We start from the raw sequence: 24,926 nt of genomic DNA, 5'->3' as shown, positions 1-24,926 counted from the left end.
TCTCCTTGGCTGTGGTGCCAGCCAGCCCACCCCGACCCAATGTCCCCTAGCTGCCAGTCACCGTCCCGGCACCCCATGATATAAGTGTGCTATTACTTTCCATTCAACGCACGACGGCACGAGGCTCAGAGAGGTTGAACAACCTGCCTGAGGCCACCAGCCAATGATGCAACATCGGTTCTTTTGCAGGGAGAGCCTGTGATAACCCTGTGCCGGACACCTGCGGGTCACTGGGTGCCCCACGTCTGATTTCACGTGCTCCCCCGGGCACAGGGAAGAGGACGGGCTCCCAGGCTGGTCCCAATGATGCCCTGGGAGTGCCAGAAACCAGGGCTGTGGTTCTTGGCTGCGGTCTGGCCCCGGAGGGCAAGGTGGGTGCCAAGGGTGCTGGCAGCCTGGGCTAGGAGCGGAAGATGCTCGGCACGGCTGTGCAGGAAGGAGGCGCGAGCGCACGTGAGTACATGGCCACGATGACGCGAACACACAGGGGAGCTCGTGCCGGGGCACACCCTGGCCGTCGTGGCCAGCCCGCATGCCTGTGCTGATGTGCCGAATGTTTGTGTGCAAACATGCACCCCGACGACAGGGTGGAAACCAGGAGGCAGGAAAGGTGGAGGAGAGAGAAAGGAAGCGGGCGGGCAGGCGGGCAGGCTGGGTGAGGGAGCGCCTGCGCTCTGGTCAGTGCTGCCCCTACCCTCTCCTTACAGGGCCTTCCTTGCCAGAGGCCAGACTGGGGGGAGGTGAGGCTGAGGGAGGCGGTTCCCAGCACCACCACAGGGTGGCACCGGAGACCACGGCTGGCCACGGTCAGGAGGTGCTGGTGGGCAGGTTCAGGGCGAGCCTGCGAGGGCTGCCCGGCTATTCTAGGTGCTCTTCTCTCAGGCCCAGGTGAAGGTGTAGGGTTTGGGCATTTATTTTTCTGGTCTCTGGGAATCGGTTCCTGCCAGCTTGATCCCTTGAATGAGCATCACCCGCTCCAAGGGAATTCTGCTCCTCCTGTGAGCCCGTTCCCTCCTCCCGAGTGGAAGCCAGCCCCTGTGTGGGAGTGGGTGGGGTGCTGCCTGCAGCAGGCAGGAGCAGGGCAGAGGCTCGAGCAGAGGAAAGGACTCCTGGGAGTCCAGGCTGGACGGGCTAATGAAAACACAGAGGCCCAAGGAAGGGGAGGCGATGTGCTTGCAGTCACATGGCTGAGCAGGGACCACCCAGATGCTCCTGTTCCTGGCCTCTCCACATGCAGGAAGGACAACCACTTGTCACCACCGTGTCCTCAGCGCAGGTCACCGAGTGACTGCCCAATAAATATTTACTGACTATTTGTCCTCCCCGCCTGCTTCCAGAACAGTTTCCCTGGAACCTCAAGCTTCTCCTGCTTCACCAGGTCCCATCTGTTCATTGCCTTTAAAAGGGCTACACCCCTGCTCGCCATGAAGTGGGAGCTGCCTCCACAAGGCGTGCCCCAAAGGCAGCTATCAGGAACCTAGCCTCCTCTGTACTTTCACCCTGCCTGCTACCTCCTCAGTTCTCACTCTAGATCTGAGTGCTCTCTCTTCTCTAACCTGCCTCTCACTTCACCCATCCACCCACCCATCTACTGATCTGTCCACCAATCCATCCATCCACCATCCATCTACCTATCCACCATCCATCCACTCACCCACCTACCCATCCACCCATCCACCAAGCCACCCACCCATCCCTCCACCTATCTATCCATCCATCCACCTATCCACCCATTTACCCATCCAGCCACCTACCCAATTAACAAACATTTATGGAGCATCTATTTTGCTAGTCACAGGATACAAGAAACTCACAGCCTATCTAGGGAACCAAATGACACCCTTAGGGACAAAGCCGCATGCAGACAATCAAGGGCACTGGCAGAGAAGTGCCTCAGGAGTGCAGGGGAGGGAGAACACTGTGGCCTGGAGTTAGCAAAGGCTTCTTGGAAAAGAATTCTTGAAGAATGGCGAGGACTTGGAGAGGCCAAGAGAGTAAGAAAGGCATCCACATGGAGGGATCTACCTTTCCTTTCAAATCTTTCCATCAAATCTTGTTGACTCTTCCTATTCAATATTTTATCACTTCATGCCAGGTTTTACGGTAGTAGAGTCCTGGAATCTCCTACCTCCATTTGGTCTCTGTCCCCTTTTAGTCACTCTGTCCAGAGTCACCAGGTTAATTTCCACTGTGTAGACACTACCATTCCCTTTTTCGAAGAGTAGCAACGATGTCCCCAGTGCCCGCTGGACCGTGCCAGTCTGGGCTCCAGAACTCCCATCATGCCACTTGATCTTGGCTTTGGCTAGCTCGCCATCCTCGCTGTCCACGTTGATTGTTTACTGCAAGCCTTTGCTGGTGCTGTTGGCCCTTCCAGGAATGCCCTTCCTCATTCCCTTGTGCCTATTTCTGTTCTTTCAAGTTTTCAAATGGCTACAATTCTCTTTTTTTTTTTGTAGGAACGAGGAGAGGGGTTGGGGAAGTGGCAGCCTCATGATAATCTGGGACTGTTTCTATTCAGGTGCGTTACAGTTGTGTGCAGTCTAAGTTCCGTTATATTTATTTTTATGCTTTCTGTGACAGCAGAGACCCAATGAAAAAATAAAGCTCTCCAACATTTTACTGGACTAGACCGAATTTTTTGGGCCCCACTAATCACAGTATGGTAGAGTTGGCTGTATTACCTGTTTCATGAGAGCGACTTAGGTCCCAAATTAGTCTGTAAATCGAATTCAGAGTAAATCTAGAAGCTGACCACTTTCTACCATTGCTCTGTCCCTAATCCAAGCCACCATCACCTGTCACCTGCATTAATTTTTTTAAAGATTTTATTTATTTGAGAGAGAGAGAGAAAGAGAGAGAGATTGAGAGAACGTGTGGGAGGAGGGGCAGAGGGAGAAGCAGACTGCCTGCTGAGCAGGGAGCCTGATGCGGGGCTCGATCCCAGGACCCCGGGATCATGACCTGAGCCGAAGGCAGACACTTAACGACTAAGCCGCCCAGGCGCCCCTGTCACCTGCATTATTGCAACAGCTGTCTAACTGGCTTCCCTGATTCTACATTTTCCTTCTAGAGATGATTTTGAACACAACAGCCACAGAGAGCCTGTTAAATCTAGAGAGTTTAAAATCGCCTACGTGACCTGTGCCTCTGCTCCCCACCTCTGATACCATCCCTTGCTTTCCTCCTGGTTCATTCCTCTCCAGGCTTCCTCAGGGCCTTTGCACAGGCCGCCCTGCACCCCGGCAGACTCTTCCCCTAGGTGTCCCATGGCCACCCCCTCACCTCTGTCAAGGCCTGGCTCAAGCTTCTCACCGAGATCCCCTTCTCGCCAAGGCCTTCCTTCCCCGACTGCCCTATTTCAAAGCGCGGCTCACGAACCCCACCCCAGCCCTTGTGACCCCTTGATCCTGCTCTTCTTTGCTCCATGTCACTTTCAAAATGACCACGTGATTCTTCTGATGTATTTCCTCTGTCGTCTGCTGTGTGTCCTTCTGTACTAAAACACTCACTCCAGAGGGACAGGGACTTTGGCTCATTGATGTATTCCCAAGCACCTCGCCTGCCTGGCAGGTGGCCAGAGTTCAGGAATATTTGTTGAATGAATCCTGTCAAGGCGAGTGTCTTTCCCCTCTAGGTCCTTCTGTTTCACTTTCTTCCCCCCAAGCCCGAAGGAGGTTTACTCTTCCCTGGGGACCTTTTGGGACCAAGGGGAACCCTGGTTATTTTAGCTGCTCTGCATCCAGGTCTGCCTAGAGGTAGAGGATGGCGGACTTCAGAGTGCGGACGCCGGGTGAGGGTGCAGAGGGAGCAGACAGGAGGGCCTAGCTCACCGGCGAGCAGAGGCGGCTGCTTGTGTGGAGTGGAGCACTGGTCCCCTCTGTCCTTCCGACGGTCACGCTCAGCACCAGCAGCAGAGCCTCAGGGGCCCCGGCGGACCGGGGAGAGAGCAGCTGGGGCGTGGGGTCCCTCCCGACCTCCCTCACACCGTAATGCCCCCTCTGACTGAAGCCTCCCCTCTGGGCTGGCGGGCTGGCCGGGCCCCTGGGGGCGGCGGTGGGAGCTCAGCATCCCTTTGCGGCTGTGCTTTCCTGACTGAGGTGGGTGGGCCCGTAGGGGGGCTGGGGACGGGGCTGAGGCGGAGGGGAGGCCAGGGTTTTCGTCTGGAGCCAGGCCCCGGAGGAGGTTTGGGGTGGAAGAGAAGGTAGGGGCTTGCTTCGGACCCGAGGCCGGAGCTTCGGCAGGCAGGCAGGAGTGCTCTGGGCCCGAGGGGGCCGGCAAGCTGGGAGCGCTACACCTGCCAGGGTGCAGGGTGGTGGCCGCAGGCCTGACGTCAGGCTCTGGGCGGCCCTCTGCTCCCGGAGCGGCTGCCAGCAGGCCACCGGGCAGGGCCCCGTCAGGCTGGAGCAGCAGCCAGTCCTCCCAGGGGCCCGGATGCAGCTGCCTGCGCACCGACAGCCCAGCGCACCGCCATTCGCCAGCCCGCAGAGAGGCCCGACTGCCACCCAGCCGCGTGCACGCGCAGCATGAGGACAGGCGCCCGCCGGCTTGCCAGCGCACGTTCACACGCTCACAGGCACGCTCCCTTGCAGGCTCACACACACCCTCCGTTCCAGATGGACCCCGAAGCCCCACCAACACTTGGTGGCAAGAACTCCCAGTCTAAGAGGGAGACCTGTTACCTTCACCCTCCAGTGGTCACGCCCAGTGGATGCGCCCGGGACTTCACCGGAAGCGGGGACTGGGGCAGACACCCCTCCCTCTCTGCTCCTCCTGACAAGCCCGGTCCCAGGGGCAGATGCTGCCCCATTTGGCCTCTCGAGTCTGGTCAAGGCCACACCCTGAGCACCTCTCCCTACTCTCTGCATTACCCGCAGAGGGAGAAGGGAGGGGAGCTCACTGGTTTGCTGGGGACTCCTGGGCTAACCCCATGAACTTGCTCCTCATGGGCCCCGTGGACATGTACGCACAAATTCTGGTGAGTCCGTCTCCCTATCCCCGTGGCCGCGGCCCAGGCCTGCTGCTTCCCACTAGGGACGCCCTCACTGTACAGCCCCTAACTGGTCCCCTGCTGCCATCCACACAGCCTCTCAAATGCTTGGTCTAAGCCACCTGCCTCACCGTGCTGCTTCTCTGCTGAGAACCCCCCAGAGACTCCCCTTTGACAACACAGAGAAAGCCCCACTCCTTCCGGTCCTGCCCACTTGGCTCCCACCATTTTCCTCCCACAAGCTTCCCCTGCCGGCGAACCCCCACCCTCCATCACTGCCCACTCACTCATCCTTGTAGGAACAACTCAAATGCCACCTTCCGCACCATCCGGGGCCCTGAGAAGCCCCAGCTACAGTGTGTGTGTGCGGGTCCAGTGCCCCGCACACGCACGTGCCTTTGGCACACTCCCTGCTGCCCGCCTCCTCCCCCTCTTGCCCCAGCTGCTCTTCATTTTCCTCTCCAGATGCGCCCAGGGCAAAGCTATTACCCGAACGGATGGCCAGGATGAAAAATTAAATTTCCACTTATCCGTCTCACTCATGCATTCCCTCCTGACCAGCGGGGCTTGGAGCCCAGGGCATGGCTGTGTCCCTCGGACTGGGCCCCCAGAGAACGCGACAGACACTAGCTGATGCAGGATGAGGGCTGGTGGCGTTGGTGGCTGCTCGTAAATTGTCCATGAGCACGGGAACGCACAGCTCTGAAGAGGCTCAGGCTTCCTGGCTGACCCCTCCAGAGGGGCTGTGAGATCGTCCCTCCTTCCCTCGGGACGGCCGGCGAAACAGCTCCTGGGCCCGTCAATGATTCAGTGAGTGTCACGCTTCCCTGGCTTCTGCCTAACTGGGCTGGCAACAGGAGTGTCCTTACGCAAGGCCCTTCTCACCACCCACGTGTGTGACTTTGGTTGCCACCCGTGCCTGGCTCGATACCTCTGGGGAGCACAGGAGGATAGGCTGTGTGCCTCTTCCAGTTGGAGCCCTGGGCAGCTTGGCGCCCCCGGCCACGAGGCCAGCGAGGCCTGACCACAGATCCCATGCGGGGCACTACTGCGGCCATCAGCCCCCAGGAGACGGCCCGCCTCCACAGCTGGCTTCTTTCCTCTTTGTTCTGTAGCCTGGGCCTGGGAAGTGCCCCTTCCCTTCCTCCCTGCTCCTGGACCTGGTGTGACTCCCTGATGAGCAGCCCTGCACTCACGGGCATCCTGCACCCTCCTGAGCTTTGGGAGAAGGGACGCCCTGACTTTGCTGTCCCAGCCCTGCCTCTGGGGCTGGGTAGCGCCACTTGGCCCCATAAGCCTAGAAGGGCCTCTGACTGGTCCACTCATGCCAGGGGTAGGATCACGGGCGATCGCTGCTCCCAGGTTTCTTGGCTTCCTCCTGTGATTGCCCAGTCCACTGTTTCCCCAAAGAGCCCGAGTGGTGGAGGGTGACGGAGTGGTGGTGTCTGTGATCCACCACTGGGGAAGGTACCCCCACCCAGGGAGGGCTCGGTGTGTGCGAGCACGCATCTGGCCAGAGGTAAGGGTGAAGATCTCTGTATTACAGACTGAGAGAAGAGCCAACACGCTGAGGCCCGTCTGTGTCGTCCCTCCAAGGACACGCCCCACTGCGGCGTGGTCACGCTCCCTTACTAATACCCCTCATCCTCGTCTGCCCCTCGGCTCCACGGCCAGAGCTTGGGCCCCTGTGAGGTTCCTACTGAGCTTGGCCCACATTTTCTCCAGGAGGGCAGAAGTGTGTGATTCTGCCCTTCCCTCCATCCCCCTCAAGCCTCAGCCTGGAGGACGGGCTGCCTTAGCTTTGCCCAGCTCCACCTCAGATGCTTCTACTACCTCAACCAGTCAGAGAGCCGAGGGCAGGGGGTTGAAGAAAGCGGCAAATGACCAGTGACCCCACCTTCCCCAGTGAGGGTGTGACGGAACGGCCCCGACGGCAGGTTGGTCGGTGCAGACCCCGGACGCCGTCAGGCTGCTCCTCAGGCATCTGTACCCGGAACGTACCCACAAACGAGGTCTCTGACGGCTGAGACACAGGCCCAGAGCTGAGGCCTCTCCAGGGCGTGCCCAGGTCCTGTGCCTGCCGTCCAGGAAGCACGGCCCAACTTCCTACACTCCCCAGCCTGGCTCAGCATCTCTCTGAGGTCACTGCCCGCGCACGACGCGCCCCCCCGACGTCACTTCCTGTCCATCTCGGCAGCAGCATGACACCACTTCCTGTCCCAGGCGGTTCTTTCTGTCGCTTTCTTACCCTACGACCAGCTCAGCTACAATATTAAAGCCGCCCCCTCTTCCGGCTGTGAACTCGTGATGGCAACTGTACCCCTCTGTTGGCTTGTTCTGATCCTTCCATTAATCATGATAATGATAGAGATCGAGATCATAATCACAGAGCACGGGCCATTTATTGACAGACTGCTGGTCTGTGCTAGGTACTCGGCCCACATTTTGTAAATTCTGACAACAAGCCTCCAGGCACCTCGTCTTATCCCCATATCCAGAGCACCGTCCACGTGCCAGCTGTCGGACACTGACGTCCGTGGCTCCTGTCACGGCCCATGGGAGGCCTCCCCCAGAACATCCTAGCTCCTGTGCTCCCTCCCTTGGCCCCGAGAGGTCAGGGGGCTGAATCTCCTCAACCGCACTGACACAGAGAAAAGTGCAGGGAAAGTTCAGTCAAGGGCACGAGACCACCAGGGCTCTGGGCCATCTCCTTGCTTTCCCTCCTGCGTCCCTGCCGCCCCCGTGGGTTTCCTGAGCTGCAGGAACAGACGAGCTCCACCAGCCAGCATCACAGGACATGGGCAGGCTCTACCACCATGCCCCACTGTCCCCCGACCCCCAGAAGCATTGTTGCAAATGGCACTTACTTCTTCCCTGCTGGGGCCTCCCTCTGGCCCCTCTCTGATCAGGGGTCACCCTGTCTCACACACAGCCTTGTAACAGAGAAAAGAGAAAAGCAAAGCAAGGCCAAGGGCCAGAGCCTAAGGGGGAACCAGAGGAGAAAAGAGGAGACACAGACTTCCCACATGACACCAGCCAAAGGTGGGGGACGTCAGCAGTGGGCTGGGGGAGAGAGGCTGGGCAGGGGGCAGCTTCCTACCTGTGATGTTGACCTCCACCTGGCCCGAGCGCGTGCCGATGGGGTTGGTGGCCTCACACACGTAGGTCCCTGCCAGGCTATAGTTGATGGGCCCCCTGAAGAAGAGGGTTCTGTTCTGGGCCTCCACGCCCTTGGGGAGAGAGCCATTCAGCCTGTGGGGATGGGGAGACAGGGCAGAGGGTTAGGACTCTCCGGCCCAGAAGCTGCCTCGGCGTCACCCACCTGCCTCCAAGACTCCCAGCCCTTTTGCTGAGCGAATAATGGGCAGGGTCTGTCTTGGAAGGAGGACAAACAACCACAACAATAATCTCTTGTGTTTCACACTCGATGGTCCCAGCACTGAAACGCAGACAGGACAGGAAGGTACTTGGTCCCACGGAACAGATGAGCAACTCTTAAGTTCAAGGTCAAGGAACACAGGGGTAAGTGACAGAACTGGAGTCCTAGCCAGGTCTTTGACTCCTGGCACAGTGCTCTTCTGGCTACTCCTGGTTTCTTGGGTTGCTGGTTTAACAAGCTGCTCAGGTAACCCCCATGTGGAGGAATCATGTTCCATTTCACTATCTCATTGTCTCGCTGGACACATCACAGGCCTTTTTCCTGGGGAAAACAGGGGGACTTCCTCCCGATCCACGGAGCCTTGATTCTGTTGGACCCTGCAGCTCCCAGGCACACAGCTGAAACTGGCAAGCCGGCCCCGGCCACTTGCACCTTCAGAAGCACTTCTGGTTCCAGGAAGTGGACGGAAGGTGCGAACTGGCTGGGGCATGCTGCTGTCTGCTACCTCCCGGACAAGAGTACAGACACAATGTGGGCAGCCATCTCCTGGCCATCCGCGTCAACCTGCTTCTTGGCTTCCCCATGCCCGTCTTTCTACGTGTTCCATCCAGCTCTTCTCTGGGAAGAACCTTGGCTCAGGCTATCAGCGCCGGCTGGAGGGCTGGACCAGACCCTTTGAGGGCCAGACTCAAAGACTGGGAAGCCAAGAACCAGAGGACGGGATATGGGACAAGCACGCCATGAACACAAGCATGCTGGGTTGACGGCTGCCCTCTCCTTGAGAATCTGGGGGTGCTGGAGAGAAGGAACGGGAACAAAGAAAGATCTGGGATGCTCCAGAAAGCCAGCTTCCCTGGGGACACCTCGATAAAAATAAATACCGGGGGCTGGGGTGGGAGTGACTCACTCAGACTGAATCACCAAAGGAAAACGACAAAATTCTTTATTAGGGAGAAGAAAGCAGGCAGATTATGAGGGAATCCCCCCTCTGGCAGAATGGTTTGTCCCACTGACCCTGATGCTGTCAGACGTGGGGGCGTTATGTGTGGCCCCTCGCGGCCCCTCCCCTTGTCGCTGAGAAACCTGAACCGAGACCCTAATTTCCTCCCCAGTTAATGCTCCTGGAGGTGGGGTGGGGTACCTCCCTGCGACCAGCTAGGTACCCTGCCGGGCGACCGGCCAGCCCCAGAGCACTTACGTGGTCCAGTGGTACTCGCTGGCGGGGGGGTTAGCGTCGGCTCTGCACGTGAGCTTCACGTCCATTCGCTGCAGGTACCAGTTCCCATCAAACCCCTCGATGGTCACCTCGGGCTCATCTGTGGGGCAAGGGATGATGTTTTGAGAAGGGGGAGGTCAGGAGAGCAGGACTTGGAGTGAGGGAGCCTCGGACAGGGAACGGAGGGAGGATAGCAGTGACACGGAACCAGCTGGAAGACGGAGAAAGGGGGAGGGAGGGGATCATGGAACCTCAGAGCAGCAGAAGCAAGGGGACTGAGGAACGATGGGGACAGATGAGCCAAGGGAGGAGATGGGGGAAGAGAGGAGGGAGGCCAAAGCACCCCCAGGAAGAGAGAGGGAGGGGAAGGCTAGAGGGGCCAGAGAAGGAAGGGGCGGGGGAGAGCGGCAGGAGATAGAAGCAGAGGAGGAGGGAGGGCTGGTGTGGGTGGGTAGTGGGGAGGGGACAGCGGTGCCCACCCCAGGAAGCCGGCCCGCACCGCGCCCTGCTCACACTGCACGTTGAGGGTGAGGCTCTCCCGGAAGCGGTCCATGTGGTAGTTGACGATGCAGGCCAGGGACTGCTGGTGGGCTTCCCGGCTGGGCACCAGGCGGTAGCGGCTGATGACGGTCACCGTGCCGTTGGGGTTCCGGATCTCCTGGTACTCCGCTTCGCCCTTCAGGCGTGTTTCCCAGGACACCACGCTGGGAGGCTTCCCATTGGCCGAGGTGCAGGTGGCCACCAGGACCTTGTCATCCTGCCCCTTCTTGGCTCGAAGCACTGCCTGGGTACCCTCTACCCAGTTGGTGGGTTTGGCTGCAGGGAAGTGGAGAGCGCCATGGGACCAGCTCTCCCGCCTCGCCCAAGGTGTGCGGGCCCAGGACGCCCCCCTGGCCATCCTCACCTCTCGGCTGTGCACTTCTCCCGGGACTGCTTCACATCTAACCTACGTCCTCCCTGCCCTATGACTGGTACCCGCTTCTGTCAAGCAGAGGCCTTCCTGGAGCCTCGGCCTGCTCAAGGACAGTGGCTCATGCGGCTCTTCTCCTTACCGTGGTGTCTGAAGCTTCTGCTTGCTTCTTGGTCACCCACAAAGCACCTTGGAGGGGGGTGCTCCGACCTGAATCCTGATCTTCAGCTCTGTCCACGGCTAAGGCCCTGCCCCCAATCCCTAGTGAACTGTGGCCCAGCCTGGCTGGAAGGGACCAGAAGCGCCATGCCTGGAGCGCGGGCAGCATGCCAACCCAAGCAGAACGATGGGGCCATTGAGGCACGTGTCGAGAATGGCCAAGCCCCAGGCCCCAGGCCTCTGCACGAGCAGGGAGGGAGGGGGTCGGGCCAGCTTACCCATCACGGTGAGGTTGAGCTGGCTTTCTCGATTGCCGGCGGGGAAGGTGGCAAACTCGCAGATGTAGACTCCCTCGTCGTCCAGCTCCAGGCGGGAGAGGCGGATGGTGCCATCGGTGAAGGAGGGCCGCAGAAATTCCACGCGCTCGCGGTAGGGGGCCAGCACGGAGACGCCCATGGCTGGGTTGTAGATGGCCACATTCTGCTTGGAGCCGTTGGTCGCCTTCTGCCACGTGACCTGGGTGATCTTCACGCCGGGCAGCGGGTTGGCAAAGCTGCAATGCAGCACCACGTCCGTGCCGATGAAGCCGTACATGGAGTCGTTCACCTGGACCACCTGGGCGTGGGGGCCTGGGCAAAGGAGACGCGGGCGGTGGTCAGCGACAGGCGCGGCCCCCCGCCCAGACTCCCGGGGCGCTGCTCCTTTCTCTCTAGCAGTATTACTCTTCTGAGGCTGATCATAAAAATAGTAATTGCTTGTAATAAAAGCACTCTGGTTGATACTGAAAAATACCGAGAAGAAAATGGCACCACCCAGGATCCCGCCACTCAGAAATATCACTGATAATCCTGCAGGAAATATCCTCTTTTACTTTCTTCTCTTTACCTTATTTCCCTATATTGCTCCGCATGACCATCTTTTCTTTTCCTCACACCGAGGGAGAATCACACACTGTATGTATTGCTCGGCAAGCTGCCTTTTCACTTGGCGATACGTCGTGGGTACCGCCTCATGGCAGTAAATACACACCCCCACCCTTGTTTTGATGAGGAGGGTCGAGTGCACTGTTTTGCTGCGAGCCACCAACTATGTCACCTTCCTGGGCCTCAGTCCCCTTCTGGCAAATGGGGCATAAAATCAAGGCCTCCACCTCACGGGGTTGCTAGGAGAACCAAATGGGACTAAGGAGAAAGTGTGTCAGGAGACAGGAAGCGCTGCCCACATGGCTCACGGGGGCCACCATGATGGCCACCCCCATCAGGTCTTCTCCCTTAAGGCTGAGTGCCCACGCCCTGGGGGGGCATGGCTCCGTCCCCTCACCCAGCCAGGTGGGGAGAAGTAGGTGCTGCACAAGGCGCGGCCTCCCCTGGCTCCCGGCTGCCTTCACAGTCTAATCTAAATGTCTTGGCATTCGACATCCCCCTCATCTGTATCCTGCCTTTTTGTCCACATCTCTCCATACGCTATGCCCTCCGACCATGTCAGCCTGGGCCCCTCCTCAGAACACGCCATGTTTCTATGTTCCCTTCCTCCCTCTCTTCTTCTTCCTAACACTCCTAGACTCTTGCTCATGCAGTTCCCTAGAAGGCCCGAGAAGGCTCTTCTCCTTCTCCACCGATGGATCACCCACTCAGGCCACCCCCTTTGGGAAGCTTCACAGACCTTCCCCACGCCACCTCTGTTACGGATCTTTTCTGCCTTGGAATGTGGTCGTTCATGCCTCTAACTTCTCCACCAGAGTGGGATCTGTGCTTTCCCATCACCGCATCTCCAGGGCCCAGCCCAGGGTCTGGCCCACAGTAGGTGCTCAGTAGGTATTTGTTGCCAGACAAATTGCAACGGAACCCGCGAGAATAGAGATTTGCAAGGAGGAGGGAGTGATCAGTGGCGTCGGATGAATGAATCAATTCCCCCATGTCTCCTCACCGATTGTTTTATTCCCACTAGAAGGCTTGTTTGAGCTTCGCCCTAACCCTGAACTCGGGGCAGCCATCCCCTCCGGTGGGTCTCTCCGGGGCTCATCCCTGAGCTCTGTTACTGGCCGTACTCTGTACACTTCGTGTTGTCACATCCTTACTGCACTCCATTTACTGAGCACCATCAATACTATCAATGCCAGGCCCTGGACTGACCCAGAAGCAAGGGGATGGCCTCAATGGTCCCCGAAGGGAGCCTGGGGTTCAAGACTGGAAACTTGGGGCTCCTATTTGCCCCTGCATGATGGAGACACAAAAGCAGGGCACACTCCTCTGAGGGCTTGGGAGACCATGGCAGGTGAAAGCTCCTTCCCTCAGGAGGGTACAGGCATGTCTCCTAGGTCCCTGCAGTATCCTCTGTGTTTGACATACAAAAATGTATTCAAAAAATGCTTGCTGAATAAATAAGTCTTTGGCCCCTTCGAGCCAGGCCCTTACCATGCTCTGGAAGCTTCCCTGATGCTTCCGTATCACATGCCTCTTCACAACCACACAGACCCTTCAAGGCCCACCTGGGGTACCCCACTCCATCCTCTCCCGCTGTCCCCTTGGCCAGTCTGTGGGGTTCTGACATGTCCCTGGGCAGAGAGCACTGTGGGCTGGCTGGAGTCCAATGGAGGAAGCATCCATCAGGGAGTCAGGAGTTGGGTTCTGCTGGGCTCCATCTTGAGCTGGCTGTGGGACCTGGGCCAGTCACTTGCCCCTCCTGAGCCCTATTTTCCTCCTCTATAAGGAGCAGGCTGGACTCCCCCAGTCCCTTCTGGCCCTGAGTCTGAGTCCTTGAACTGCAGCCCAGCCCAGCTGGGGCCCCACCCCAGATAGAGTCCCACGGTGAGGTCAGTGGGCCAGGCAGTGCTCCTGCTGACTGGCTGGCTGGCAAGCAGCTAGGTCCTAGGCCCTCCCAGCAGGATAAGCGGGTGCTCCCTCCCCCACTCCCCAGCCTTCACTCACCAACCTGCTGGAGGTTGCCCAGCAGCTGAGATAATGTGGGTATAATTGGGGAACTTTCACCACACAAAGCCAGAAAACAGGAAAAGCCAGTTGGGAGGGCTTGGGCCATAGGCTGGGGGTGGGGGCTGGGGTGCGGGCACCAGGAAGCATCTAGGGATTGGTGCCCAGCACGGTGGGGCCTATAGCGGGACACAGCCCACCAAGCCTGCCTTGACCCCATCTCCTGTCACTCCTCCGCAGGTGTGGGGACAGGCAGGGTTCAGTGCCTGGCACACACGCTACCATTCATTCGCTGTGTCTTCCAGCAGTGACCTCACCCTTCGGAGCTGTGAATACCAGGAGGGAAGATCGCCAACAGCGGCCTGGGCGTGGGGGCGGGGCGGGCGCTGCAAGGGGCTTGTCCGTCAGTACCTAACCAGACCAAGGCAGCCCTCCCCACGCTAATGTCTGTTTTGGGGTTAAGGCCCCTCTCTCCTCGGCCCCTCTCTCCTCTCCAGAGGCAGCCCCATGGGGGGCCAGTGAGGAGGGTGCCTGGCACGTCCGCTCACTGTGCACAAAGCCGGTTGTCCTGGCCCTTGCCCCTTCTGCCCTAGCGATGAGTGGGCAAGCCAGAGCGCGGGAGGACCTCTAAGGAGCAGGCCGACTTAGTTTGATGTTGGCCTCTCTGTCCACAGCCCACTGGGCACAAGGGAGCTCTTGGGGTATGGGGTTTGGGGTCACTCCTTGCTCCCAGAGTTCTGGAACTGGGAGGGGCTGGGGACACTGGCAAGGTCTGAAGACCCTCCCTTCGCCCTCCACCCCACTCCAGGCTTAGGGACCCAGAACCCCAGCTTCTGGCTTGGGGCTGTCAGTCTTGGCCCGAGGATGCACGGTTGGGGAGCTGTCCCTCGTTCTTTAGATTGGGCAGACTGGGAGGCTTTCAGAGAGCGGGGCGCACCTCCAGTGGTCGGGCAGCAGGGTCAGAGTGCTGCAGCGAATGGGGCAGTGGGGATCTCCACTGGAAAGGCAGAGAAAGGGCTGGATGAGGGCAGTGACCCAGGAAGAGGGCCCTCCTCCGTGCAGGAAGAGGGGGACCATCAGCCTTGTCTGGAAGGCTCGGGAGAGGAGGTGCAAACAGGAGGACAGGCCTGTCTAAGCTTCTCCACCATCCGCTCTGGCCTCGATGACCTGGAAGCTGGTGCTCCTGTCTCCCAACACTGCCTGAGCTCCTCCCGCCCTCTGAAGGGTTGTTCCATCTCCTCCCCGCTTCGGGCAGCAGGTGGGCTCCTGAAGAGTCAGACAGTGGGGCTTTGCATTCTCCCTCTATCACGTCCGAGCTGTGAAACCTTGGGCAAATGACTTGACCTCTCTGTGCCTCAGTTTGCACTGAGGCTGCACATCTGTAAAATGGGCCTACCAGTGGTACCTACCCCGGGCAGTTGTTCTCAGGAATCCAATGAGTACATGCGAAACTAGAGAGCTTAGCACACTTAGGACAGAATTAAACGTGCAGTAAACGTTAGTAGCCATCATCACCACCACCACCATCATCTGTATCCCTTTCGCTTTCCTGGCACGTGTGTCTAGCGCGTTTCCCGGTGTGTGTCCCCCCCGGCCCCCAGCAGATTGCGAATCCCCGTGTGAGAGGGAAGGCACAGGTTTGACCTCGGGTTGAGCTGACCACACCACGGCTCGCTGGCAGGATCCAGGGCTCGGAGACTAGCCCGCTGACTTTCTCTGGTTCCCCAGGCCGTCAGGGCTGCTCCACTCAAGGCACTGTCTGTCCTTCCTCATGGGCCCCCTCTTACATGAGAAGTGGGGGCTGTCCCAGATGTGGGAACCAGGACCACTAGAATGGTAGCATCCTGGAGGCTCAATGGACCATGTAATGCATCATTTTACACAGGAGGAGTCCAGGGTCCAGAGGGGTTGGGTCACTTGCTCCGGGACGCAGAAGAGCATAATCCAGCCCGGTGTTCTTCCCACCCTGCCTTTTTATAAGGGACTCCCAATCTCAGTCTAACTCCCCAGGGCATCATTCTGGGTGGTGTCCCTCCCAGAAATGTGATCTCAGAGCCTCTTTTGCTCCTTTTGATAAATGGCAGGAATACCGGTTACAAATTGCAGTCACAGCGCCTGCAGGCCACCCTCCACTGGGCTTGGTGGGTGGGGGTGGGGGGCGAGAGGCTGGGGGCCAGGGGGGAAGCCCAGTGGGAGCCCGGGTGGGGGTACCTGCGGGACGTACGGAGCAGGAAGGAGCCAGAGAGGTGGGAGTGAAGGGGAGAGATCCCGGGAACCTCTGCCCTCAGTAGAGAGGTTCACGTATCCCAGGGATACCAAGCAATGTGTTTTTCTTTTCCTGACCTCAAGCACTGCCTATATTCTCCCTGACTACCCTATGAGCCCCACGGTCTGGGCCCCGTGCGCAAGTACCTCAGTTTCCCCATTAGAGCTCAGGCTGGACAGCTGGGACTGCCTTCGTGGCTTCCCAGAAGTGCTGAGCCAACAAGGCAGGCGTCGGGCCGGCCCCCCGAGACGTCACAGACCTGTAAAAGCCCCGAGCTCAGCAACAAAACACAAAGGCTCCTCAGTTGTGGCCGACAAACCTGCTCCCCAGGGCCCTGCCCGCCTGCCCTGCCCGCCATGGAGCTAATCCGAGGCTGAGGCCATGGGTTCCCACGCAGTGGGGTGTGGCCCAGAATGGGGGGGGCACTCTGCTCCCCGTACCTACCTCGAGCAGTTTCTCTTCCCACCCTTTGAAACTTCAGACCCCTCTCTCCCTGGCCAGGCAGGCTGGGACTGGGCCCATGTGGGCAGGTGAAAGCGGGGGGAATAGGCAAAGGGGGGGGTTCTGGGATTTCTGGCACAGGCCACCTCTTCTTCTGCCCCCCACCTATTTCCTGAGACTGCCTGGGTGCCCTCAGTTGGGTAGACAGCAGGGGCAGACCTGGCCCGGAGGAAACTGGGGCACATTGGGGGAGGAGCACTGGGCTCCCCACCCAGGGCCTCTCTGACACCCAAATCCTTTGGGATCCATCTCTAGGGCTTTCCAGGGATCTCCTTCCCCCCCACCACCCCAAAACTGGCAGAAAGGAAGAGGACATCCGGTTAGAAACCAGCTTAGTGGTAAGTGGGAATGACTCACCTATGGGGGGGGGGGGGAAATAGGGCCTCCAGCCGAAACCCTGCTGAGTCAGCACAGTGACCTAAAGGTTATAGGGCCCCTCCTCCCAGTGCAGCTACTTCCCCAAATGTCAACTCCCAGGGCTGGCCAGCTCCTCACTTTCCGATGCCAAGGCCGATCCACCTGGGGGAGAGACTGGCAAGGAAGAGGGTATGATCAGGAGGGAATCCCCTTTCTAGGGTCCCCTCCTCTGGGAAGGTTTTGCCAATCAGTATTGCCCAGACCGAATCATTCTGCCAGCAAGAACCCACATAAGCAGGGTTCTCACTGAGGTCCTTTGAACCTGTCCCGTCTCGTATCCATGCTCCAGGCAGATTTCCCCATTATTTGGGAGCTCCCTAGAGCCCAGACTCCCCTCTCCGTCCAGGGTGACCCAGGTCAGAGGGCTCAGTGAGGACCCAGAAGCAGCAGCTGACCCAGTCCTTGTCCCCACACCCCTAAGTCACCCCTCACTGAGGCTGAGTGCCCCCGCCCCCCCGCATTGTAGGTGCTCTGCCCAGTGGGAGTGGGCCCTGGGGGGACTCTTTCTGGGAGCGGTGCCTGCTGGGATGGCTCCAGGAGTCCTGGGGCCTTGAGTCCCTGCTGCATCCACCTTGCCAGCAGAGGTGATAACATCCCATGATCCCACGGTCAGGGGCTAATTGCTACTGTCCAAACCCAGGCGCCTCCACCCCTCATTTGGGGTCACAGAAACTGCCGATGTTTTCTTCTTGGCTGATGCCCCCCCCTCCAACTCCCGACACAGAGCTGGTTAATGATGGGCTGTGGGGCTGGCGCCGGAGCCTTGGGCGGGTGAGTGCAGCGCGTGGGAGAGGAGGGGGCGCGGCAGCCTGGGAAAAGCCCCGAGAAGGTGCCCAGGATCTTCCAAACAGGCTGGGCTGGCCTGTTCCCCAGCGGCGTGGAAGCCGCGGGGTTGTGGTGGCGGCGGTGGGGCTGCTCTGGCAGGTCCCATCTCTCTGAAACCTAGCAGGACAGGTTGGGGGACGGGGATCAATCAGGGAGTGGGGTTTTGCCTTCTCCCGCTGAGGAACCAGTGGTTGGGACACCTGGACCCCTCCTACAGGTCTGCTGCCTGTTGGCTGCCCCATCCCCAAGGCCAAGGGCAGGGCCAGTCCTGAGCAGCCCCTGGACATCCCAGGAACAGAGAGCCCCTCTCAGTGCTGCCCCTCTCCATCTCTACCTGTTGGTCGTCTCTGGACTGCTCACCCTGCACCTGCCACATTTCCTCTGGCCAGGTGGTGGGGAGGAGGGGCACGTACTCGCGATCAGGAGAGGAAGTCTCTGGTCCCCACTCCTTGGTCACGTTTTTCTATATGGCCTAAGGTAGGCAGCTCCTCTCCCTGGCCTCACTGTCCTTTTCTGCAAAACGAGAGTGTTGGATGCCATGACCCTGGAAGACGATACTTTGGACATCACCTGCCTGGTTCTCTCTCTGCCCTAGCTCTGCACCTTCCCTGGATCACACTCTAGAACTTTTCCACCAAGTGGCTGCTCCACGTCTGTATACTGCCCGGCTCCTCCAGGAAGACCTCCCAGATTAAGTGGAATGCCAGGCAGCAGAGCTGGGGCGCGCAGGGCTCTTCTATCCACGCAGTTGCGGAGCGTGACAGATGCTAGCTCCTGCATGCTTTTGAATTCATCTTTGTTCTCCATCCCCACTGGCCCCCATCCAGACTCCCACGAAGCCCCCTCCCACCAGCACAGTCCCTTCCCCGCCCCCCACCTCCAGCAGAGTCTCACTTCCTTATTTTCTCAACACTCCCAGGCCAGGACTCTACACGCCTCCCCCACCCCCCCCCCCCTTTAAGTAAACCCTGAGCCTTCGCGCTCAGCATCTCATTCCTGCCCCCGTGTCCCCTCCGTGTCCCCTCAGCAGGCCACAGTCATCACTTACCCCAGCCCCGCTGGAGCGTAACGCCGAGGCCACATACCTGCCTCCAGGCTCTCCCCCGACCCATTCACCACTTTCTAAAACATAAATCATTTCCTATTTAAAATCCTTCCATGGGTTTCCGGCAGCCCTCAGGATCAAGTGCAAAGTCCTTTTGGGCTCGGGACCTCATCTTGGGCCGGAGCCTGCAGCCACCTCCTCTCCTGGCTCTCTCTCTTCCGCCCCATGGAACAATACCATCCATTCCCTGCAGTTACTCCCTCTGCTAAAAACCCACACCCCGCTACCTGCCCCAGTCCCCTTCATGCTTCCTGAGTGGGGTATCCAGCACCCCGAGGGCCCCAGGAGCACACATCCGTCAGAGCATCTCCCCTCGTGAAGGCAAAGGCCAGTGTCTGGCAGACAGTAGGCGTAAGGGGGCCCCCGGCGGTGGGTGGAGAAGGCTACAAGCCAGTCGGGGTTCCAGGCCGGGCTCAGCCACTTCCCGGGTGTAATAACAGCCTCCCGGATACCACACGTCGGTCAAGGGCAGGGCGGACACAGGACGACACCGCTCACCGCTCGGTGTCAGCAGGTAGGGCAGGACGACAGCGCTGGAAGGGAAGCCTCACATCTGCACCCAAGGCACGCAGGTCCGGGCCGGAACCCTCTCCTGACTGAAACCAGGGAGCTGCACCCCAAAAGGTATACCTCTTGCCGCCCCACATCCTCTGCTTGCTTCCCCCTCGCCGCTGCTTGGTTCCTTTCCTCTCTCCTCTGCCCCAGTTCCTAGCACACAGCCCTGCCTCCTTCCTCACTCGAGACCAGAGGTGAAAAATATTCTTCTCACCCAAGCAAGCTGCAGCTGGAGGCCCTGCTCCCCAGGTCTTAGCCCTGCGAAGCCCGCACGCCCCCCAGCGCCACACGCCTCCCAACACAGCCTGGGTTTCTCCTGGCCGAACCCTCTGAGGCCTCGAAGTGCCCGGCTCTAAGCCTGGGGTTGTCACAGGTCCCCGCTCTGCAGCCCACGCCAACCCTGGCCACCCCACGGGCACAGACGACACGTCTCCCAGCAGACGCCCATGGTGGCCAGGGCTCCCCTCAGCAAGGGTGCTCCTCAATGACACATTTCGGGGAGTGTAGGGAGCAGCCTCATCAGAGAGCTAGTGCGCGGGTGGTCGAGGCTGGGGGCTGCCCTGAAAACAGGGAGATTCCCTCGGCCTCCCCAGGAGACCCTCTTCAAAGCTGGGTATCAACATACGCATTGGCTCAGTCCTGTGGGTTCTGTGCCAATGGTCACCACCTGTTTGGAAGTCTCTAGATCTGCCTCGTGCCAGAAGGGATTTGTCGGACCACCCCAGTGCCCAGCTCTGCCCACGCCCTGTCCGGCTCCAGGCAGCTGTCTGTACCCGAGCCTGGGGGCTAGGTCTGTGCGGGGAGGGAAGAGGAGGGGAGGGCATCGGGCAGGGATAGACTGCCTGCTTCCGGGGAGGCTCATTCTAACAGGGGAGGGTTGGGTGGGAGACTGAAGGGGGCAATGGTGGGGGTGTAGAAGACAGTAACTCACCCACGAGCACTGACCTGAGGTCAGACGGGCCTGGGCTGGTATGTGCTGCTTACTGGCTGGGTGACTGAGCAAGCTGCATCCACCTCTCTGTGCCTCAGTTTTGTCATGCACGAAATGGGCACAATTATAGTGCTGTGGCCTAGGGTTGATTTGAGGATTAATTGAGATAAGTCCTGTAAGCTCTTAGCGCAGTGCTTGGCGCATAGATATGCTACATAATGGGCTGTATAATTGTTATCACAGGGGCGCCCGGGTGGCTCAGTCGTTAAGCGTCTGCCTTTGGCTCAGGTCGTGGTCCTGGAGTCCTGGGATCGAGCCCCGCATCGGGCTCCCTGCTCTCCCTTTCCCACTCCCCCTGCTTGTGTTCCCTCTCTTGCTGTGTCTCTGTCAAATAAATAAAATCTTTAAAAAAAAAAATTGTTATTACAGTCTCAGGGAAGGAAGCTGTGTAGAAATCAGGCAAGCTGGTTTCCATTCCGGCTCTGCCAGCCACCATGTGATCTTGCGCAAGCCCCCGCTCTGAGGAGGCTGCTGTCCCGGATCAGAGGTCCTCAACCTTGACGCTATTGACATTTAGGGCCTGATAGTTCTTGGTGGTGGGGGCTGTCCTGTGTGCCACAGGGCGTTTAGCGGCGTCGCTGGCCTGTGCCCATCCTTCCTCCGTTGTGACAACCAAAAATCTCTCTAGAAATTGCCAAGAGTTCCCTGCGGGGCAAAACAGCCTCCACTGGCCCAGAGGAGAGGGCGGGGAGCTCAGGCAGGGGTGCTGGCGCGTGTGAGGGATGTGCAGGGCAGACCCCACAAGCCCGGGGCAGGAGGCAAGTGGCTGAGGGCTCTCCAGGGGGGAACTGTCCTGGGTTCTGGGGCAGAGGGCCCAGAGGTGGGTCAGAGCAGGGGTGCAGGCCGTCCCCCCTGCAGAGCCTGCTGTCGGCTCTATAGGAGGGACGTGAGGTGTGTGCTTGGGAAAGGCACGTGGAGAGGACCGGAGGCCCCGGGGAGCCTGCAGCCGACTGCCCCGTGCTGCCAGAAAGCGGGTTACGGGGTGGCGCGCGTGTCCTCAGAGGACAGAAGGGCAGGAGAGACACAGCCCAGGGGGAGCGTGGCTGGGAGCCTGGGACAGGGAGGTGGGGAGGCTGCGGAGACAAGGCCGTGTGTTTCTAAGAGCAGAAACGAGGCCGGGCAGCGTCTTCCTCCGGCTGGTAAACCACGATCATCTCGGAAGGTTTGCACCTCATTTGGTTCCTGCTTAAGTGAAATCCACAACATGTGTTCCCTGCGTTAGTGGGGTGTTTGTGCTTAATTAGTGGCAAATTCTTTCATATTAAAGTCATTAAGTTCTGCCGTTTGCTCTTCTCACCCCAGGCCTGGCTCTCTTCTGTCTTTTTCCTTTTAACGCAGGTGGCCTGTTGCAGGTGGTTCAGCCTCTCGGGCTCAGGAGGCGCGTGCGCACATGCATGCACACATGCACCCCCCCCCCCACCCCGTGGCACTCGGCCCCACAACAATCAGCCCTGTGCCCGTCCCACCCTGGGCTGGCAGGTGTCGCTCCTAGCACCCCGTCCCCATGCCAGGCTCCTCCGTGTGGGCCGGCCGCTCTGTTTCCTGCCTCTGGGGGCTCCCCCTATGGTTGCCCTGGCAGTGGCCGTCCAGGCTTCGGGGTGTGGGCCAGGGCACTGCCGCTGGCGGGACAATGAGAAGCGACCGTGTCGCTCAGGAGGCCGCATTTACACATCCCAGCAGGGATACTGGGATGGAGGGGCGGACACTGCCTGGGGAGCGTCCCCCCACCCTGCCCCCCAGAAGGCCTGGGTCTCAGCAGTCCCTAGGGCTCAAGTGCGGGACCTGTGTGCAGATGCCCTGTAGCCACAGCACAGTGGTGACGCTGGCTCTTGGACAGGTGGGCGCGTCGCCATGATCAGGGCCCAAGACAACCTCCTTTCCACCTGCGTCTGAAGCCACCTCTGGTCCTCTCCACCTGTCTCATTTCTGGGTGGCACTCACGGCTCTGGGCACTGCAGCCGAACTTTAGGTTTAGGTTAGACAGAACATTCCCAGGCCGGGCTGGAAGGGCCGGGTCTTCTGCGGCATCCCTTTGCTGCACAGATGATACAAGACCTGCAGCAGGCCTGAACTGAGCTCCTGGGACTCTCTCTGCAGACTCTGCAGGCGCCCCTGGGACAGGGGGCTCGGGGCCTGGGCTCAGGAGGTACTGGGAAAGCTGGCAGCGAGGGCCGAGATGAGGCAGGAGCCCCTCCCCTGGCCCCGTGCCCCCTCCCCCGTGAAGCCCCTCCTTGAATGTCTCAGTTGCCATGACCTGGTTCCAGCCTCCAGCAGGTCACACCTCCCACTTCTGGGCCATCTCCGTCCCCCCAGAAAGCCTTTCTTGCCACCCTCTGAGCTCTGCTCCGGGCTTCAGGCTTTCTCTGATGCACTCCAGGCAGCATTCAACCTCTTCACCGGGCACGGCCTGGGGAACAGACAAGGGGAAGAGGCAGGCTTCTTCCCGACATGAAACTGGCCAAGGCTTGGGGTCGGTCACGTTTTCTCTTTGACCTTCTTCAGCCAGTCCTGCCCTAGAAGCCTCGCCTGCAGGGTCTCCAGCAGGGGGTTGGAGGTGGGCCGGGGAAGGCAAACTCAAGCCCTGCAGAGGAGAGCACCTCCCTGTGTCTCACAGATTCAGGCGACTGTCTGGGTAGCATCACAACAGAGGGGAGCAGGAGCTTAGGGAAAAGGGACAGGAGAGTCTTTCCACGGCCCTCCTGTCACCTTCAGGACCTACCTCTTTTTCAGACCCCCCCCCCACACTCAGCCTGCTCTGGCTTGGCTGCCACCTCCATCCCGGTGCTCTCCCCAGTCCAAGGCTCAAGTGAAAATGGGCATTTCTCTTCCAAATAGAGCCAAAGGTGCCGAATCCCTCAAGCACCTCCAACCTCTCGGATGACACCCGCTTTAGCTGTAACACCGCCCGCTCACTGTACCCACCGTGTTAACCCCGAGAAGTATCCTCCCCAACCACAGTATCAACCCCAACACCAGCCCCAGCCCAACCTCAATGTCAATGCCAACCTAGACCACAAGCCGGGGGTTAAGACTATAACCCTAGTGCCAACCTCTTCCTGGCTTTAATCACAGAAAGCAGCAGAACCCTACGTGTGGCCATCATTTCCGTCCTAATCTCAGCTCACCCCAGGTCTGAACTCAGCCTCAGCTCGGTGGCACCCCAGGAGGAAGGCGGTCTGGCTCAGTTTTTTTTTTTTTTCTACCCGATAATCCTCCCCCTTGGGGTGGCCACAGGAAGAGGGTCTCCAAAGGGGCCTGACATCATGTTGCAGGGAGAGGCCAGCTCAGCTTGCAGGCCTCCCCTGTGTGGGTAGGTCTGCCTGTCAAGGGCACCGGGCTTCCCACACCATCCTGCTCTCCCCTGCCCCATGCCACCCACGGCAGGGCCTTGCGGACATGTGCGGTCCCTGGAAAGCCTGCCCTGGGCTGTGCCTTTCCCTGGCGCCCGGGAGGCTGAAAGGGGCGGTGGGTGGGCAGGTGCCTGGTGCTGCTAATTCCAGCTTCAGCAGTAGGACCCACAAACAAGTCCCACAACCTTCCCGAAACCCGGCCTTCTCATCCATAAAATGGGCCTAAAGCGAGGCCACCTCATTTGGCTGGTGTGAGGATGGAGGGAGGGCGTCTGTGTAAAATGACTTCCGCGGTCCTGGGGTCCTTGGGGACGCGTCCTGCCTGGCCTCACTGCGCTCCCGGCCTCAGGCTGTCACCTCGCCTTCCTCCCCTCCCTTGTCTCCTTTCTCAGCACTGAAATCATCACCCTCTTCTTGGCAAAATGCTGAGGGGAGCAGGTCCCTGCCCTTGCCACAGCCTGTCTTCTTCCTGCCCCCCAGGGCAGGGGCACAGGGGATGAGGGGAACCAAGAGGCAGGAGGTGAAAACCCCAAGCCCCGGCCATTGCTCCCAGCCCTGCCCACTCTCCCCCGGCTCCCCTGTCAGAGTTTCGAGTGTGTGTGTGTGGGGGGAGTCTTTCCCCACTCTCCACCCCCTTCTCCCTGCCATCCCTTTGCCCAACATGAATCTATCAGGAGCCGCACCCAGGCCCGCTTCCAGCTCAGACTTGTTGGGGTTTCAGGAGTCACTGGGTAGGGGCCCGGCATGCCAGGACCTGTCTCCTGTCCTGCCGTACAGAGAGCGTGCACGTAGGCAGCGGGGCACAGCGCCCAGCTGCAGGGATGCAGCCCAGCCTCCGGGCCACCTGCTGCCCCTCCTCCCCTCTCCTTCCCATTCTCATGCCCTCTTTGCCCTGCCCACCGCACTGCTCATCATGGCCCCTGAAAGCCCAGGAGTGGCTAGTGGCAGAGGGGGGTGTGTGTGTGGGGGGGACCCGCACGTTCTGCCATGTCTGAGGAGGGTGTTGCCTGCTACCTTCAACTGGCCCAAGATTGGGTCTATCCGCTTAGCAGCAGAAGCCGAGGGTCTCACCGGCTCCCCTCCCTCCCAAGAGGAGAACGTACAGAAGGATGGCATTCCTTGAGAGACCCTTGCCAACGGATGGCAAGAACAGTTAACACATGGGTATAACTTATCTGTGCCAGGCCCAGGCCTGAATGTTTACTTATATTAACTCACTTAATCCTCACAGCAACTCCAGGAGCTAGGTAGCATCACTGTCTCCATTTCAGGGATGAGGAAACAAAGAGGTCAAGTAACCTGCCTAAGGTCACACAGTCTATGAAGCAGATTCAA

At 59.4% G+C, this 24,926-nt stretch overlaps 1 protein-coding gene and 1 long non-coding RNA gene across 14 annotated transcripts in view; one reads left to right on the top strand and one right to left on the bottom strand.

Moving 5' to 3' along the window:
* The window catches only part of LOC118521786 (uncharacterized), a 248,140-nt gene extending 245,521 nt beyond the window's left edge, over window positions 1-2,619 (top strand). For all 12 annotated transcript variants that reach the window (XR_013442579.1, XR_013442575.1, XR_013442583.1 and 9 more), the window contains 2 exons: window positions 190-453; window positions 2,460-2,619. This is a non-coding gene — a long non-coding RNA (uncharacterized LOC118521786). The remainder of the gene's footprint in view (window positions 1-189; window positions 454-2,459) is intronic.
* NECTIN1 (nectin cell adhesion molecule 1) overlaps window positions 1-24,926 on the bottom strand; it is a 62,781-nt gene that overhangs the window by 4,569 nt on the left and 33,286 nt on the right. For both annotated transcript variants that reach the window (XM_036070535.2, XM_078058873.1), the window contains exons 2-5: window positions 10,933-11,283; window positions 10,099-10,401; window positions 9,568-9,685; window positions 8,091-8,242 (exon numbers count right to left, since the gene is read on the bottom strand). In XM_036070535.2, the coding sequence (XP_035926428.1) occupies window positions 8,091-8,242; window positions 9,568-9,685; window positions 10,099-10,401; window positions 10,933-11,283 (924 nt within the window). The remainder of the gene's footprint in view (window positions 1-8,090; window positions 8,243-9,567; window positions 9,686-10,098; window positions 10,402-10,932; window positions 11,284-24,926) is intronic.

The sequence above is a fragment of the Halichoerus grypus genome, chromosome 11 (assembly GCF_964656455.1).
Source record: "Halichoerus grypus chromosome 11, mHalGry1.hap1.1, whole genome shotgun sequence".
Lineage (NCBI taxonomy): Eukaryota > Metazoa > Chordata > Mammalia > Carnivora > Phocidae > Halichoerus > Halichoerus grypus.
The sequence above is the reverse complement of the archived record's forward strand: the minus strand, read 5'-3'. Positions and strand labels throughout refer to the sequence as shown.